We start from the raw sequence: 18,498 nt of genomic DNA, 5'->3' as shown, positions 1-18,498 counted from the left end.
AAAGCAGACTAAAACAATACATAATAAATTACAAGGACCTACATTGCAGCTTCTAAATACCCATTTAATTTAAAAGTGTTCTAAATTCTCTTGTGGACTCGGTTCCAAGAAAGAGATCGCAAGCCCTTCTTAGGTTCTAGAGATACCAGGCTGCCAACCAGTGTCTGCTTTCTCCAAATTGGCCTTGCGGCTACAACAATTGGCTTATTTTTTCTACTCCTTTTTCCTCATCGCACCATCCGTTGCTTTGTGTAACATCTTACCTGATGAAGAGTTCTGGAGAGCTAAGCACATTTTTGTGACTTCGGGGCTGATCCTAATAAAGAATTGCCCAGCTGTAGGCCTTTAGCTCAGTGGTAGAGCATTCACTTTGCATGCAGAAGGACCCAGATTCAATCCCTGGCATCTCCAGGCAGGGCTGGGAGAGAGCCCTGTTTGAAATCCTGAAGAGTCACTGCCAGTCAGTGTAGACAATACTGAATCAGATGGACAAATGGTCTGACTCAGTGTAAGGCAGCTACCTATGTAGCTATGTTTGCTTGAGCTGGGAATGATGGGAGTTGTAGTCCAACAACATCTGGAGACCCAAGGTAGAAGAACACTGTCCTAGCACATGGGGAAGGTTGTAGCCACATGTGTGCCTGCCCCTGTTAGCTGTGCACACACCATGAAAGTACACAGGCTGTGCACATATAGTGAACAAGATTCAACTAAGTGGAAGCTCTGCCCTTCTACTTGAACAATGGCTCCTCTCCATCTTCTCTCCTGAAATTGGCTCTGCTGAGGGTTGGAAGAATCCCCAGAACAGCACTCAGTGGGGGAGGAGGGATCATTACATCTGGCCAGCCAAAATGTTATATTGAATCCTTAGTGTTATATTGAATCTCTCCTCATAAATGTGAAGCACATGCCTCCCCCTGCTATCCTGAGAACTGTAGGCTACCCTTCACAGAGCTACAATTCCCAGCACCCTTCACAAACTACAGTTCCCAAGATTCTTTGGAGGAAAGCCGTGTGCTTTAAAAAGATTAAAGTTAAAGCATTTAAATATGTTTTTACTGCTGTAACCCACCCCAGGATCAATCAAGCAATCGCTTTAAACATATGGTGTGTAGGCATCCTTAATCAAATACGATAAAGAAACAAATGCAAATTATTGGCTTTGAATTTGGGTTACCTTGGTGCACGTTATTTGTTGCCATTAGCATAAGCATATATGTGAGTTTGTATCCAAGCCGAATGACTGAATATTTTGAAAGTGACCTTGAAGCACTCCCCTACCCAAGGCATACAAATTTTGTTTTGTTCAGGCCAACAACTGCTGTCTCTGTAGACTGAGAATCTCCCAGGTGAGCTCTCTGCACACCTGCACCTGGAAGTGAGTCAGCAGGAACAGAGGCTGCGGCTGGATCCCAGAGAATCCCAGACACTGTGCCCTGAAATAGAAACATCACAGGGACCCTCCTGGCAACTGTGTACAGCCCAGACACCCTGCAGCCTAGTTACTGCATTTTCTTGGACACTAGCAGCAGGAGGTTGAATAAGGGCAAAAGTAATGGATCATCGCTCAGCTGTAAACAGCCATCAAGCAGGAACCAGTCTGTCAAGTCAAGGATCAATGTTGGGAGGCAGAACCAGAAAACAAGCCAAGAGTCAGACCCAGTAAAGCAATGGTGGGGAACCTGTTGTTCTCCAAAGTCCTGGACAAAGACCTTTCTCAGCTTTTCTATCTAACCACCCATTATGTGCCTTGTGCGTTCACAACACCTTATAGGTTTGAAGCAATAGAAAGGGGCCATGGACAGTTCCCCAGAAAGGTACACATGCATTTCTTACTGTGTATTATAAAATGGGATGGTAAATGACCATAGTCATAACTACAATCTGTCACATGCTTTATCATCCTTATCTTCATCTGCACAACAGGTAGATCCTAAGTATATATACATTCTTAGCTCATATCTTTCCACAGGCTGACAAAAAATTACAACATGTTTAAAACCAAAATAGAATAATAAACTGTAAAAGCACACACAACAAACACACGTCAAAAAAAGCAAGTAAAAACTCATGTTATCCTTCGTATCTGTCAGACACACCCCATATGGAAAATCCTTTGTTTGTGTATATTTTTGCTTCTTATATTAGTTTCTATGAATTAGTTGTTCTATGTGTTGCTGTGATGTCTAGATGTGCACAATATTCTGTAAATTAAAATGCATTATGAACCTGTTCTGTTTCTATCAAATTGGAAGTCACTGCTAAGATGTTCTAGTTACAGGTAGGTAGCCGTGTTGGTCTGCCGTAGTCGAAACAAAATAAAAAAATTAGCACCTTAGAGACCAGCTAAGTTTGTCATTGGTATGAGTTTTCGTGTGCATGCACACTTCTTCAGATACACTGAAACATGCATGCACACGAAAGCTCATACCAATAACAAACTTAGCTGGTCTCTAAGGTGCCATTGGAAGGAATTTTTTATTTTGCTAAGATGCTGTAACTAATAGCTATGTCCTTGAATCCTTACCTTCCAGCAGCATCAAAGAATGCATTTTAGGATACGCAGCAAAACTATAGTGACTCTTTGGGTGAACAGATGCAATCGAGGACCACAGAAGCAACACACTTCAAAGCAGGTGTTGGAAGATTCAGGACAGATCACAGGAAGTATTTCTTCAAACAGCACATAGTTATGCTATGGAACTTGCTCCCACAGGAGGCAGTGATGGCCCCCAACTTAGATGTCTTTGAAAGACACAAATTCATTGAAGTTAGGCCTATCAGATGGCTACTATCCAGGACGGATATGCTCTGCAACTGTGGCTGGAGCCTATAGTGCTTCTGAATGCCAGTTGCTATAAACCACAGGAGGGGGAGAGCACAAGCTTGGCTTGCTGGTTTCCCACAAGGCATCTGGTTGGCCGCTGTGAGAACAAGATGCTGGAATAGTTGGGCCTGACCTGGTCCAGTAGGCTTGTCTAATGTTATCCTGCACCTTTAACGGTTGTGTAGTTTGCAAGGGAGATATAGTTTGCACAAGCTACACCTGTAGAAACTGCATCTTCTGCTCATCTGTTAAAGGTGTTCTCTGGCTATCCTAGGCACCCTGCACCCTGTATTTCCATCACTTTTTCCTACCATCCACTCCACTTGTCTCCATGGAGAAAATAAGATTCCCGCTAGCTACCGAATGCAAAAGTGGACAGGGCAGGAAGCACAGCTGCCATAGCTCTGCCTAATGCTTCAAAGCATTTAAAGGCATATAGGCACCATCTCTGCCTGGGAACTTAAACAATGAGAGGAAGAGTGTGTGTGCGGCACAGACCTATTTGCCTGGTTTATTTATTTCTTAGAAATGAGTGGTTTGTTGTTTTTTTGTGTATATTCCTGGTCTTGAATGAGACTGCCCGTGCGCATTAACTCCATCACATCAACAAGCTTAACAATTTGCTGCCTGATTTACTCAATGAACATCTCTGTTATCATCTACAGGTGAGTGATAACTTACTTCAGCCACAAGGGGTGGGTTCGGGGGAGGAAAAGTAGCGTCAGAAAGTTTACAGGCAACACATGCATTGCAACATCATTGTTACAAATAGCAACACTTGCAGCAACCTGACTGTTGATCCCAAAATAATGGGACCCATTGGCTCAAGATGGATGTGCTGAACTTGTACCCGGTGAGTGGCAGGTGAGCAACCGGTCTGCTGGCACAGATTGAGAGAGTTGACAAGGAAGGTGGACTGGATAGAACTAGGTATGTGTTCACAGTCATATGAACTTTGTGACTATTCAGAGCTGTATTTGCAGAGCTGTATTGTTAGTGATGTTTCCCTGAGATTTGTAGGTTGAGATTCCTCAACACCTCTGCTTTAAGCAAGGAAACAACAGAACAGCTGCTTTATATGGGACCTACCCAGCTGTGCTTTGTTAGACGTCTCCCCACAGAGCCCTCTTCAGGTAAATGTGAATATCTTGTAAATAAGTCATTTCAGCTGAGTGCATTTGAGTTTTACCAACTTTCTTACAATAAGATGGAACTGTGTAGGCTGTGCCTTCTCTGGGGTGGGGGGTATAGGTGAGGTGGAAAGGAAAATCTGATATTTGGAAGAAAAGTTTCTACAGGAGGAAGGAAGGTGTGCTGGGAACAGTGGCTATCCTCTGAAAAGAAGAAACATGCTCCTACATCAGCTTGGAGCATCTCAGGTTGGCAAAAAATCAGTCGTGCAGATAAACCCACAAAAGTTACTAGCTTGCAAAACAATAATAATAAATGCTGTAAGAGGCTAGTAGCCCGAGTTTCTTTAGTGGTTGTAGAACAGGCAACATGGAAATGAAGACCATAGTCTCTTAGCAGGCTAGTCGAAACAAGGAAAGAAAAAAGCATTCTACCAAGTGACCTGGTGGACGCGGGACAAAGCAACCACCCCAACCCACAATATTTTCATGCTGGTTGTGAAAAAAGGTACTTCCTGTTTCTACATTACAAGTCTGGGAACCAAGCTGTTTCAGAGGCAGGCTACTGTAGCAGTCCTTTCTTACACCACTTCACTCACTCACCTGCACGGAATTCTTGGTCGCCTATGGCTAGCAGGTAAGTTTGTTTGTTTGTTTTGCTCATTTTATTTTTATTCTGCCCTTCAGCTATCAAGAACTCTGGGTCATTTGCAACAGCCAAATCCATAAAATCCACGAAAACCTAAAGCCATAACCACAGCATTATGAATGTAGAAGTTACGTGTGTTTAATTTTAGATAGTGCTGTTTCTAATCTTTGAAATAAATGCCTTTTAAAATTTTTTGCTGTTGCTCATTTTTAATGTTTTTTATATTGTTGGTAAACTGCATAGAGTTGGGGTTGTGTTTTTACATTCAAGCAGTATATACATTTTGTTAAATAAAATAAATGAAAACCCGGAGAAGGCCAGGGAGAAAAAATATTAATAGTATCTGTGGTAGTAGTACTAATGCCTCAACTTTGTTATCTCCCCAAAGCCTGAATGAATAAAAACAACTAAAGCTGGTATCAAAAGATTTCCCATGAGGGAAATAGCCACACTACCCCAGGAAGGGCAACATGCAGGAGAAGGGCAGCAGCTCATTGGTGGAGCATCAGTAGAGTTCTCGGATCACTCCATCTCAAGGATAGCATAGAGCTGCGAAAGTTACAGAAAAAGGGAAACCAGCATGATCTAGCGGCTGAAGGACTTGCCTTGCCACAAATAGCCAAAACATATGGGGCTTCTTAATTCAGGGGGAAAGACAACATGAGGAGAGCCTATCATTTTATAAGAATGATGCGTGGTTTGGCATAGTGAGGGAAGTCTACTGCCTTCAAGCTCTGCTTATGGTCTTTGGGTATCCCCAAGCTGCGGCCCTCCAGATGTTTTGGCCTACAACTCCCATGATCCCTAGCTAACAGGACCAGTGGTCAGGGAAGATGGGAATTGTAGTCCAAAACATCTGGAGTGCCAAAGTTTGGGGATGCCTGGAACTGGAGGCAATTGGCTAGCTGCTCTTGGAAGGAGGAGGCTGATCTGATCAGTCTAGCAGGGCTCATTTGATGTTCTTATTATGATCTCCTATGTAAAATTTTAGCACACTTTATCATTCTAAAGTGTGTAGATAAGTGAATTTTAGGGGATGTGGCCTACACTCTCTCCCATCCTTTGATCCCACAAGGCACTGATTCCCATGACTCATAAAGCCTGTTAATTTGCATGTTACCATGGTTTCTTTTGCATGTCACTTCTACAGTAGCTAATCTTCCAGGAGTTGTCAAGCCGCTTCTCCTGATGTTGGGGGAGCAGGACCATTCTCGAGTGTAGCCTGCAGTGGGGCAGTTAGGTAATTTTAGACTCTTACTGCCACCCCAGCCTTTAGATGGTGATGTGGTTTCCTGCACTTCCTTTCAATGTGATAAACTGCCCCTGCTGAGTTTGAGAACCTTCCTGTTCATTCTGCTGAGTGGGAGCCCTAGACATCTGCTCATAAATCCTGCCATAGTGACACCCATGGCACCTTGCCAGATATTCATGGGTTAAATGCTTGTGTGGGACACCTTTTTTTCTTTAGAGAGCAACTCTGTCATAAGTTGAAGGGTCCAAGACCAATCCAAGACTTCTCCTGTCTTCCCGTATTCACAGATGCTCCTGAACAGCATCCTTGCTCAACTTCTTCACAAAGAACCACAGTGGCTAATGAAAAACAAGCGTGAAGAAGATTCAGTATCCTTGTAAACTATAGAAAAAGGATGGGGAACTTCATGCCAAGAGGCCAAACACAGTCCTCCAGACCTTTGGGACTCTCCCCAGGCCACTACACTGATTCAGTGTAATGCTTTTGGACCTCTTGAGCCCCATAATTTGCATTCTGCAGAGCTCCAGTGTGTAATTTCATTTCCCATACTTGTTATGTACCAATAAAGGACAGTTGTGTTTGAACGGACTGCCCCCTCCTGATTTGTTTTCCTGCTACCCCAACACATCACTTTCCTTGAATGGTTTTGCTTAACTCAAATGTGTCCTGCCTTCCTCTGATAATACTTCTTGTTTGCCTGGATGGAGGTTACAGAAGAGCATAGGAAAATGTCAGGAAATCAGGAAAACGTCAATAGCTATTTATTTGCGGGCAACAGGTCAATAATTCAGCATAGCAGCTAGGACTTGCTACATACATTACTAAGGTTCTGACCAGTTCTCACTGAACTATGGAAGGAACCACACCCAAAGAAGGCAGTTTATATTACATTTCTTAAAGAGATGGGATACACTCAACATACACCTGCCATTAACCAACTCGAGTTCTCCTCAGAGCTATAGTTTATGAAGAGCCAATTTCTCTCTTCCACAATTCTAGGACTTTTATCTGTGAAGCCATAGAACAGGGGTGGACAATCTGAGTTCTCCAGGTGTTTTTGGGTTGCAGCTCCCTTCAGATCCAGCCAGCATGAGCAGTGGTCAGGAATGATGAGAGTTTACTCCAATATCTGCCAATCTGCTATTGGGTTAAGTCCAATGATTTCTTACTAATATACAAAGTCCTATACACCTCAGAGCCAGGCATATAATTGTGGTTGTTCTGCAGGAGAGTTTCTGCTTGGAACAGCTTCTCAGAGCAGCATTCTCAATGTGGATGCCCCTATTTTGTGGAACACCATCCCTGTTGAGAATTAGATGACAGGCACCCACCATTTGTAGTTTCTGGAAACAATTTTGTTTTGACAGGTTTTTCCAACAGGATGGGATGAAAAAGATTAGGTCTCTGGTATTGCATCTTTTATATGTATTATTTTACATATAAAAGATGCAATACGCCAGGAGTGCCTGGCATGCTCTGGTCCATGGGGTCACGAAGAGTCGGACACGACTAAACGACTAAACAACAATTTTAAAAACCAATCTTCAGAATTTTTTTTTTTGGTATTGTTTTCAAACCTATTTTAGTTGTTTCTATTGTATAATTATAAATTGCCTTAAAATTTATATGAATGCTGAGACATAAATTAATAAATTAATAAGAGCAATTATCTGGAGGGCCAGAAGTTCCCTTGCCAGTGCTACAGAACACTAGGTAACTGGAAAAGGCTGTGTGCCACAGGGTTTCATAGTGAGATCTCAGGTGACAATAGCTGTATAGCAATAGAAGAACCTGCTTACTGAGAGAGAATAAAGTACATGCTGTTTATGAGGGTGTGTTCTCCACAGGCAATTGGCAGACACCTGCTCTCCCCTCCCCGACTCGCTGCCAGGAAACGGCACAGCTGCAGTGGTCCTGCTTTGAATGATCACAGAAAACATGAAAACTCCACGCTGTCGCTACACTCGTCTGGTATGTACTGCAGTCTTTGCTTCTTGGGTTGGGATAGGGAAGGGCAGAGGGAGCTGCCCCAAGGGGCAGGGCAAGAACGAATGGGTGCAAACTGCACGGCATAAAGTTCATTTCAACTAAACGTTAGCAGAAGCTTCCTAGTGGTAAGAGCTAACAGTTGAGCAGACTGTCTCCTACCATGGAGGCTGGATGGTCATATTGTAGGGAAGCAGGACAGGTTGAACAAGAGGTTAGAAGAGATGACCTCCAAGCCAAGATCCCTTCCAGGTCTAGAGCTCTAGGAAGTGAAACTGCAAGCCGTCCTCACTGTACTATGTCCCCCTCCCCGCATTTGTGTCCTTCTGAAACCATCTGGCATCATAGGAGCCTGTTAAGAGTTTAGTGCTACTGGGTTCCTAGGTCCAAAAAGCTATACGTATATCCTAATGGAAAATGGAAACACTGGTTAGTCAACCTCAAAACCAGGCAGCACAGAAATTTGTTTGTTTTAGTAGACAATGTGTTACTGAGGAATTTAAATTCCTTCCCCCCCCCTTTCTTTTGGTGCAGAGAATCATTCTCCTATTTCAGATGTTTGGGCTGAGAGTGCCATTGTTTATGTGGTCAAGATAGTGCTACCAGGCAATCCCAGGCAGAATTATTCCATACTGTTTGTGCAAAGGGGATTTAATTGATTAGGAGGTTAATTTGATGAAAAAAGCATCATGTTTGGTGGAGGTTGCCATCACCTTGATTTTGCCTTCAACCTCAAGTTTTGTTTTTAAGCTCAGCTCCTCGGGCTATGTGGTAGACAGTTTTTAATATCCATATCCTTGAAGTGACTTAAGCAAATATATATTCAGATGGGGTGGCAAGCCCAAAAGAAAGGAAGGTAGCAAGAATGTAGGATTTATACAGAAGTGGGTGGTATATTTCCGCAACCAGGTTGGTGCTGCAGATAAGGGAAAGTAGGTGTAATTGAGGAAGCACAAGGGAAAGTTATAATGATAAAAGTGAAGCTGAGGACAAAGAGCAGGGCTTTGTGGTTCTTGCCCAATGCATTGCTTTTTCATACCGAGATGGGTGTGGTGTTGTTGTTATTTGGCCCAGAAAGGGTATCTACAAGCATATCCCACCATCATCTTCCTACACCCTCATCTTCAGTCGGAGTGAGGGCAATAGAAGCAAATAGGGATGACTTACCCGATAATCTTCAGAATGATTTTAAAAGCAGAGAGTTTTTGCTTCTGTGCAGATGAGATACGACAGCATATACACATGCTAATAGGATTTTGAGGCCTCTCTACATGTGTTCCTAGGACAGTAGTTGAGTACACAGATGTCATGCAGGATCAATGTACTTTTATGATCTACACACAGAATTTATTTCCTGGACATTAATATTGTCTATGTAGGATAATGTGCAGCAGCCCTCAGGCAGACCACTTGGTACTAAAGCTGGGAATAAGGCTCACCCCTCCTGAATAGGGATAGAAAGATCTTTCCGTTTTAATTCTATTTTCCGATCTTAAATTCATTTCTCTGAATTTTTCAGCAGTTTGAGGGTGCGTGTTTTTAATCCTCACAGAAATTCAGCAGCATTTTAGTGTGAATTTCTGCTAACAATCAATTTATTAAATGCAGTTTTTACTAATGTACATATTTCTGTAAGCAACTTTCCTTATTATCTTCATGTGTTTTTGCACGCTTTCCCTTAATATATGCATTTTTGTAAACATTGTTCGGTTGGCGTACTGCATTGCAAAATTCCAACAGATGATTTTGTTTCAGGTTGCATATTGTTTTGGAAAGTACAAATTTCATAGATTCAGCTTCAAATGTGTACTGAATCTAGTATCTCCTCTTGCAATTGCAATATTGAATGGCGGAGGGGGGAGGAAATTGCACAGCAAAGAGCAAACAGTCATTTTACTATGGTGTAGTTTCATTAACAGAGTCAAGGCTGCACATTTACATAGTTGACAATTGCAGGGTAGCTCTAAGACATTTCTGAGTTGCTTTCTGACCTGCCCTAGAGATGTACTAATAGAGCTTTGACTCAAGAATGGAGAACTTGTAGCCCTCCAGATGTTGTTGGACTGCAATTCTCATTATCTCTGGCCATGCTGTCTGAAAGGAGCTGGAGTCCAACAACATCTGGACAGCTAAGGCTTTAAATGAATCACAAAAGGCAATCAATCTACCCCAGGGGTGTCAAACTCAAATTCATCGGGGGCCGCATCAGCAGTTTGGTCACCCTCAAAGGGCCGGTTGTATCTGTAGGACTATGTGTCCACTCTTTATTCTCATAAATTATTGTCACTGCATTCAATTATTACTGTTTTTTGTAATAATGTAAGTAATAACTAGCTCTGAAAGCAGAAACATAGTCAGAATAATGGCAAGTAGATATTCAAATGTACAATTATTGTACAATTTATTGAAAAATGATTTTTGGTAACTGCACTGGGTGGTGGAGGCTCGCTAGGGTTTCATGCAGGACCTTTGCAGAGCTACTAGTACCTGGAGATGCTGGGGTCCTTCTGCATGCAGGACAGATGTTCTGCCAGTGAGCCACCACCCTTCACCAAAGGGACTGGCTGAGGTTGACTCACTGAAGCTGCTCTCCTGGTTCCAGGGTTTAAGGGCCAGAAGTATAAAGCAGCATCCTATGTTTCTGAGGAGGGGGAGGGGAGGAAGGAAGGAAGGAAGGAAGGAAGGAAGGAAGGAAGGAAGGAAGGAAGGAGGGAGGGAGTGGGAGGGAGAGAGGAAGGAAGGAAGGAAAGAGGGGAGAGAAAGAAGAGTAGGAAATAAGGAAGGGAATAAAGAAGGGGGGGAAGAAAGAGGGAGAGAAGACGGAAAGGGAGAAAGAAGGAAGGAAGTAGAGGGAAAGAAAGAATAAGAATGAGGGAGAGGAAGAAAGTTGGGAAGGACGGAAGGAAGGAAGGAAGGAAGGAAGGAAGGAAGGAAGGAAGGAAGGAAGGAAGGAAGGAAGGAAGGAAGGAAGAAAAAGAAAGAAAGAAAGAAAGAAAGAAAGAAAGAAAGAAAGAAAGAAAGAAAGAAAGAAAGAAAAGAGGGAGCAGGAGGGAGAGAGGAAGGAAAGAGGTGAGAGAAAGAAGAGTAGAAAAGAAGGAATAAAGAAGGAAAGAAAAAGAAAGAGGGAGAGAAGACAGAGATAAAGAAGGAAGGAAGGAGAGGGAAAGAAAGAATAAGAACGAGAGAGAGGAAGAAAGAAAGGGAAGGGGGGGTCGCCGCCTTGATTCAGCGCCAGAAAAGAGCGCGAAGGGACCCAGGGGCAAAAAGCATTTCCCCGGCCCCAGCTGTTTGTTGGCGCTTTGTTGGCGCGGCGCTTCAGCAGCAAGGTCCCACTGCTGGGTCCCACTGGCTGGGGCGCTCGGCGGGCCACATGATGAGGTCTGGCGGGCCGGATTTGGCCCCCGGGCCTTGTGTTTGACACCCGTGATCTACCCTTTTTCTAGTCTCACCCTCTGAAGACACCCGCTGGAACAAAGGATGAAGGGGAGGAGTGGGCTCGGGCTGGTTCATTAAACTGATGTTCTTGAGATTAAAACATTGCTTTATTGTGGCCTACATACTGCTGTGCTATTAATTATAAGACTAAGCTTTTAGCAGTCCCGTGAGACCAGAGGGAAGGGTAGACTGATTGCCTTCTGCAATTCACTTTGCTTTATCTTTTTGCCTTTATAGTTCTCTCTGAGGAGTATCGTTCTAGTGACACAACAGACTACATACTGGGGAAGTTTCTGCAACTTGGTTTTTGCCTTTTTCATTTCCCATTTAACAGTGTGTGTCCTTTTATCAGCCCAACCTGCTGGAAGAAGCCCTGTCTTCAGAACCTGAGGAGTCTACTGAACCAGAGAACCCAGTCTGGACAAGCACAGAATTTCACGAGCCTGTGCTAAATGGGCAAAGCAACATCCTGCACTTAGAAGAAATCCAGAAGGTGAGCACCCTTCATACTGTGACTCAGCAATTTTCTTTAATGAGTGCTGTTATCACAGTGACTCCCCTGGGTGAGCCCTTTGCCCTTATACATCAGTTCCACACATTGTCCTTAGCTAAGGCACACATTATGGAGTATTGCTCACCTCTGTTAACTGGGAAATCAAGCTTTTGGCAGGAAGGAAGCAAGAGGGTCTGCTGAAGCCATGTCTCTACAAGGGCCACGAGATCCTTGGCCCCATTTACAAGGAACAAGTGCAAAGAAGTGAAATTCTCCAGGACAGTCTCAAAACAAGTTATTTTCACAGGCTTAATATTAACTTTTGTGAATGCAAAGATTGTAGATGGGGCCAATAACTTAGGGCAGTTAACTTACTCCCAATTAGTTAAGGACTGTGGGCTCCCTGTTTTTCAAAAGCCAAGCAAAAACCCCTACTTTTGAAAATGTTTTTAATGTGATTGGTGCCACCATATGCTCCAACATGTCCCTGCTTAAAACTGGGATGTGCATCTTCTGGGCAGCACTCCTGTGTGAGTTACACGACCCATGCGAGAGCACGGGCCCCCAAAATGGGATGTCCTGGACAGTTGATGGGTATGTGCCATGGTCCTGCTTGGTGGGTTACATGGACCCCCTGGGGTTCGCAGACCACCAGTTGGAAACCACTGACTTAGGTGTATGATCTGTGACCTGAACTACTAAGCAGAAGATATACTGATGAGTTAATGCAGGCGTGGCAAACCTTTAGCTCTCCAGATGCTGCTAAACTACAACTCCCATTACCCTTGACCATTGGCCCTTCTTGGTGGGTCTGATGGGAGTTGTAGTACAGCAACATCTGGAGGGCCGAAGGTTCCTCACAGATCTACTGGAATAACTTAAGATACATTCCTATGTTGGATAGGTTTAAGGCAAGGATGGGAACTTTGTGGGTGTCCAGAGGTTGATGGACTCCCATTCACCCCAGCCAGTGTGGCCAATGGGTAGGGATGATGAGACATGCAGTCCAATAACATATGAAAGGCCTCGGGGTAGATGGAGGCAAGAAGTGACCTTGTGTATGTGATACCTTTTAGCTTGCACCACACCTCCCTCTACGAGTGACTGGACACCCATGGAACCTCATCTACTGTACAGCAAGGGATGGATTTAGCCTGAAGACTATGTACCGAAGCATGAGTGACTTAGCCTCTCCAGTGTTGTTGATTATCAGAGACACTGAAGGCCAGGTAAGCATAACTAGCTTTGAAACAGGCCAGACTTATCAAATCTAGCAGAGGGGGGCTAACCAGTTGGGTTCAGTTCACTGCCTACTCTAAATGGCCTTCCTGCTACTTGCAAGTTACAACACATTTCTCTTGCATCCTTTTCAGATATTTGGAGCCTTTTCTTCTACAGCCATCCATGTCAGCAGCTGCTTCTATGGCAATGGAGAAACATTTCTCTTTTCCTTCACCCCACAACTTAAGGTGATTGAAGGGATACCATCCCCCAAGTATGAAGGTTATCGGTGTGTGTTAACAGTATCTGGAGTTATTACCAATTATACAAATGTTGCCTGCAATTGACTTGCCACAGGCTTAAAGTGGTATACCTACAAAGTTTCCAGTATGCACCATTTGGCAATTGGTCTAGTACAGGGATGTCCAACCAGTATCTACCGATAAATTCCTGGCTGATCCTGGTAGATCACGGGATCCTTATAGTGTACAAAATGTTATGTGGGAAAGCTAAAAAAACTCTGTGCAATCCTCCCCCCAAAAAGCTCAACAACTCTGAATAAAATCACTGGCAGTTTTTTAATACTGGGAGTAGATCAGTCTCTTGGGAGTTGGACATGCCTGGTCTAGTAAATTCCCCCATCCCTTTTATCCTGGCCTTTGATACCCGAGATAGACATTTATAGGACCAACCCTATTCTTACTATAAATGGTTTTACTTGCAAAGGGGAAATGCTTTTTTAAAGTTACCCGAGATCTGAAATGGGACATTAACAGTCAGGGTGCTGCTTCAATTGTCACCCACACACCCACACCCCCACACACACCCCCCCACACAACTTCAGTTATAATAAAGCATGGAAGGTCAACACAAAAGATGCTGGACTGCAAGCAACCATTTGACAATACTGTGTGGATTCTCATATATATATATATATATATATATATATATATATATATATATATATATATATATATAGTGTATGAAAAGATGACTGTTCCAGAATCAAGGGTGAGCGTGGAAGAAGCCACAATTAAAACACATGGTAGGAAGTGGCAAGCGACTGAACTCTACTGAATTCTACTGAACTCGTTGAGACTTACACCAGAGTCAATATGCAGACAATTGCCCTGATAGGGAGCTTGTATATTACCTTGCAACTCTGGCTTCTCACTTCACAAGAAGTCTGCAAGAGTTTAAGGGGTGGGGTGCTGACACAACGTTCAAAAAGTCGCCAACAGAACCAGAATACTGTATAAAGGTTTCAAGTAAGCATTAGAAAACAAAATGATTGTTTTCTCTAGTTGTACAGCTGTGTCTTTTATTCCCAAGATGCTTCTCTCAACAGTGTTTTTCCCTCCTTACTCTCCAGGTATTTAAGTGGACAGGTAAAAACACCTTCTTCATGAAAGGAGATGCAGACTCCTTAGCAATTGGTGGAGGCAGGTATGTGACTGTGAAAGATGGTAGTATGGAAAAATGGATTCGTTGTGAAGGGAAGGGGTACTGCTATGCAGTCCCAATTAGATTATTAAGTTTTGAGGATGGTCTTGTCATCAGCAGCTCTTTTTGGAGCCAGGGTCCCTCCACTACTGAATCAGTGATAAAAGTAAAAAAAATGCCATCACAGTTCATCTAGAACAAGTTATTCCTCAGAATATGAGCCATGATAAAAACTATTTTTACTTTTATCTCCTTTAAATTTACCACTATCCACCCCTCACTTATTTCTAGATTTCATGACATCAAACTGAAGATTCCTCTCTCCTGTACTACTTCAGTCATTATGATTTGAGATATTGGCTACAAAAAGCCCAATGGTATTTTTGTGTGTCCTTTGAGTGGTCATAGCTGTCTAGCTTTAGTACACATTATCATCTTGCCCTGCATCAGGACCTCTCATCTTCCAAGTTACTGTGGACTATTTTGTATACATGTTGGGGAAAGATGGTTAATCATTGCAGTGGAAAACCAGTTTGGCTGTATATAGTTCCAAAGCATCTAAATGTATAAATAGAAATTGTGGCAAAATGGTGAGCTCATTGTAAACCCTTTCAGAGCAGGGGTAAGAATTTGAGTAGAAAGGAAGCAACGAACCCTCTAATCTGGCTCCCACTACAAGGTAGAACCATTGACCACCCCCTTCTTCAATCAGCCCAGGCAGCAGAATGCAGGCGCACGTGAGATACCTACAGAGCTGTTGAATCAAATGAGCCAAACCACATTGTATTTCAGAAGCTTCTTGTGTTCCTCATTCTGTGGAAAGTTCATCCCATGCTTTGCCTTTCCCCTTATTTGCAGTGGCAAATTTGGATTGTGGCTAGATGGAGACCTGAACCATGGAGGAAGTCACCCCTGCGAGACATTCAACAATGAGACGTTATCTCCCAAAGAGGAATTCCTCATCAGAGACCTGGAAGTTTGGGCACTTTCCTAACCCAAAGTGTGGTGAGGGGGACAAGTCCCCTTCTGCACCGACACTGCAAATCCCCTTCAATGAACATAAACTTGCTGTAGACTCCCTGTGTCTCCGTAGATTGGGATGGAAAAGATGCTGTATTAACATAGCAATTTCCTCATCGCTCTCTCACCCAACATTAGCAATTTTGCTCCCCGCCATCTTGCTTGTAGGAAGATGAGCTAAGGGTTTTCAGTTAAGCTCGCCTTTTGTATTATTGTACTTCAGGGCAAGTGAAGCTCTTGCTAACAGTCATCTTCAGAACTGGCAAGCTATATGAATATTGGCGGCTGCTTGCCAGGGAAGGCTGCCCCAAGAGACACCTCACAGCCTTAACCTGTACTTGCCAAATGGCTCCTTGCCCTCCTCCTCGATTCTCACAGCTCTTGCTAGTGATAGAATTACTTTGTATAAGCATTAGAATGTAAGAACTCTGGAGGTGCTTTCAAGTGCACCTTTATCATGTGGTTGTGAGAAGGCCCATCTTTTTGATGCTCAGCAAAGTACCACACAGGTACTGAAACTGAACACCCAGGTACAGCCCACATCATCATCCTCTGGAGTTAGTACATTTTCCTCAAACCACCCACTAATTTGGCAATAGAAAGCTTTCCAGAAGGCTAGTCCTGGCCTCCTGAGTAGCATTCTACCAATGACATTCAACTCCTGAATGGGCACTTTGCAGGGTTAAAAGAAGTTTCCCCTAATGAGATTTTCCCTTCCTAATAGTGTATTTCATATACAATGGTTTGTTGAGCAGTAACCAGTCTACTTTTCCCTCCTTACCCACAATTTAGCTAAGTGATTGTGGCCATGGGGGATTTAAGTCTTTCCCTGTTTCGGGGTAGGTGGGGAAGCAGTGTTTTCATAGCACTTTATACACAATATTTTGTTTTGGGAAAATGGCATCAACTTCACGTCCTAGCTAACATATTTTGTATATCAACATGTATCTCTTAGTCACCTATTGGTCACGTTATGTGACATCCCTGATCTCATTTTGTAAATAGATTCATTTTTTCTTAACTTTTTTAAAAAAGAGGCCAACTGATATATTATTCCAATATGGAAGCACGCAAAACCTTTAAAAACTAAATCAGTTAAAAACACTGGTGCAAATCCACACACTACTACTTTATTCCAGATGTGTTCACACATGCATGCTTAATAGGTTTGGGCATACTGCTTTTCTATGCAATCTGTACACATTTCATCTAGGAATATTTTAATGCAATGTTCATGCATGTATAAATCAGCTCACTTTTATCATTTAAGAGCTTCTCCTCTTGGTTCTGGAGACTGTGCTTTCCCCTTTCCAGGGTTGAATGTCTTATCCCCTGCTGTGGGGGGAAGCGCGGAGCAAATATGGCTGCCTCCCTAAAGTGATGTCACTTATCCATTTCACAGGGACAGGATATTTAAATTGTTCCAATTCGGCATCAGTAACACACTTTGAATAATCTGTAATGTCATCTAGACATGTCATCCTCTGGTTAGATATACAGCATGATGCAGCAATTCTTTTAACATTGCATTTGAAATATCTGCCTAATGATTTTTAGTCAATATATGAATGGTACGATTTTTTGATAGTGTTAAAATGTATAATTATAAAGCAAACAAACCAATCCTTAGATTTCCTCATTAGATTTCCGCATTGTACACTTTAGAGGTCATGTGACTTTTTCTAGTCAAGGACTACAATCTGTCCAAATTGTTTTGTGCTAAAGTGCTATACTGAGGTCTAGTAGCATAAACAAACTTTTTACAGATGGGAATGTCAGGGGTGTGAGAGAAATGTGGTGTGAAATAAGCATTAGGCATGTAGGGACAGGGGTAGAGTAGAGGAGGCCTTATGTTAGGCTTATGTGTTTAAAAGACATTCTGAACATGTACCTCTCCTAGCTCTCCGCCAAGAAATCCTGAAAGCTGTGATCCTAAGAAAACTAGATACATCTTACAAAGCTGCAAGTACTCTTTCACTGAAGAACACTGGAAACTGTAGTTCTGTAAAAGTCACAACAAACTTGTTTTAAAGCAGCTTAAAAGTTCTGGTGCAGATGTACTCTTAATCACTGTGAAGCCTTGGACTGAATTTCCTGGCTGTTCAGCAGAAGCTATCCAATTGTTTTCAAAGCTCACTCCCCTCTCCTAACATCAAAAAGTCACAACCCTTCCAAGTGCATTATTTGGCAGAAAAAAATTCAAAATATAGCACAAAATCTGAAATACAGGAAGCAGGGCTGTGAGGGACAGATTCCTAGGACATCACTTAGCAAGCAAAGGAAACCAACTGTGCCTACTGCCGGTCCCAATAAATGAACTGGAATAAATTGCCCATTGGTATTGTAACTACAGAGTTCCAGATTTGCTACAGTTTGAATTTTACTTTACTGAAATTGGCTCTTTGTAATACATTGAAAATTCCAGTCAAGTTCTGAACATATTCGATATTGACCTTTAGGGGTTTTTATTACTCAGCTGATATGCATATGAAAAAAGATTAATATACAGGCACACAAAATATTTAATTATAATCCTAACCAGTCTGACAATTGAATATAGCTTTGGAGAAAATAGCTCTATGTATGTTACCTTAACCCGTTTTTATGTCAAAACAAAGGCTCAGGATGTAAGCAGCTCCCTTTTAATCCAATCTTACAGAGCTCAAACAATTGACCCACTGAGTTTGAGGTCTCTTACTGCATAATCTAGTCTAGATGTATTTGGGACTCCCAATTCACATCAGCGTCAATGGCAAACAGGGATTATAGCAGTTGCAGTTCACCAATATCTGGAAAGCCACAGGTTAGCCATCCGTACTCTAACTGCAGCACTAGAAATGTGGAATATTTTTGAACAGCTCTCTATTCATGTGAGAGTGATGTGTGAAAGTGTGTTCTGGTGAAATAATTATAGTTTCAGGTGCAGTGTGCTGGGAGTAAATTTAACAGAAAACCTAAGGAATGTTGGACCCATGCCACTGTTTAAAACAGGCATCCCCAAACTGCGGCCCTCCTGATGTTTTGGCCTACAACTCCCATGAT

The 18,498-nt window shown here is 42.7% G+C and overlaps 1 protein-coding gene across 7 annotated transcripts; it reads left to right on the top strand.

Moving 5' to 3' along the window:
• Window positions 1–3,681: 3,681 nt before the first annotated feature.
• On the top strand, window positions 3,682–18,425 carry TLDC2 (TBC/LysM-associated domain containing 2). Of its 7 annotated transcripts, none has more exons than XM_060277248.1 (8): window positions 3,773–3,966; window positions 6,146–6,332; window positions 7,706–7,829; window positions 11,632–11,772; window positions 12,849–13,001; window positions 13,146–13,241; window positions 14,366–14,439; window positions 15,295–18,425. In XM_060277248.1, exons 3-8 carry the CDS (start codon window positions 7,782–7,784, stop codon window positions 15,428–15,430), a joined length of 648 nt encoding a protein of 215 aa, XP_060133231.1. In that variant the 5' UTR covers window positions 3,773–3,966; window positions 6,146–6,332; window positions 7,706–7,781; the 3' UTR covers window positions 15,431–18,425. The 7 variants fall into 7 exon arrangements, with proteins under 7 accessions (XP_060133229.1, XP_060133231.1, XP_034978781.1 ...); XM_060277245.1 differs by lacking the exon at window positions 3,773–3,966 and adding an exon at window positions 3,979–4,594 and having other exon boundaries at window positions 5,757–6,332; XM_060277246.1 differs by lacking the exons at window positions 3,773–3,966; window positions 6,146–6,332 and adding an exon at window positions 3,682–3,757.
• The last annotated feature ends 73 nt before the right edge of the window (window positions 18,426–18,498 follow it).

This window comes from Zootoca vivipara, chromosome 7 (assembly GCF_963506605.1).
Source record: "Zootoca vivipara chromosome 7, rZooViv1.1, whole genome shotgun sequence".
In the NCBI taxonomy this organism is placed as follows: Eukaryota; Metazoa; Chordata; class Lepidosauria; order Squamata; family Lacertidae; genus Zootoca; species Zootoca vivipara.
The sequence above is the reverse complement of the archived record's forward strand: the minus strand, read 5'-3'. Positions and strand labels throughout refer to the sequence as shown.

Excerpts from the sequence above, each read along its gene's own strand:
- TLDC2 (XM_060277246.1), top strand. The coding sequence starts at position 7,782 with ATGATCACAGAAAACATGAAAACTCCACGCTGTCGCTACACTCGTCTG. Across the intron at positions 7,830-11,631 it reads GCTGTCGCTACACTCGTCTG|CCCAACCTGCTGGAAGAAGC; the intron begins GTATGTACTGCA and ends TCCTTTTATCAG. Across the intron at positions 11,773-12,848 it reads ACTTAGAAGAAATCCAGAAG|CTTGCACCACACCTCCCTCT; the intron begins GTGAGCACCCTT and ends GATACCTTTTAG.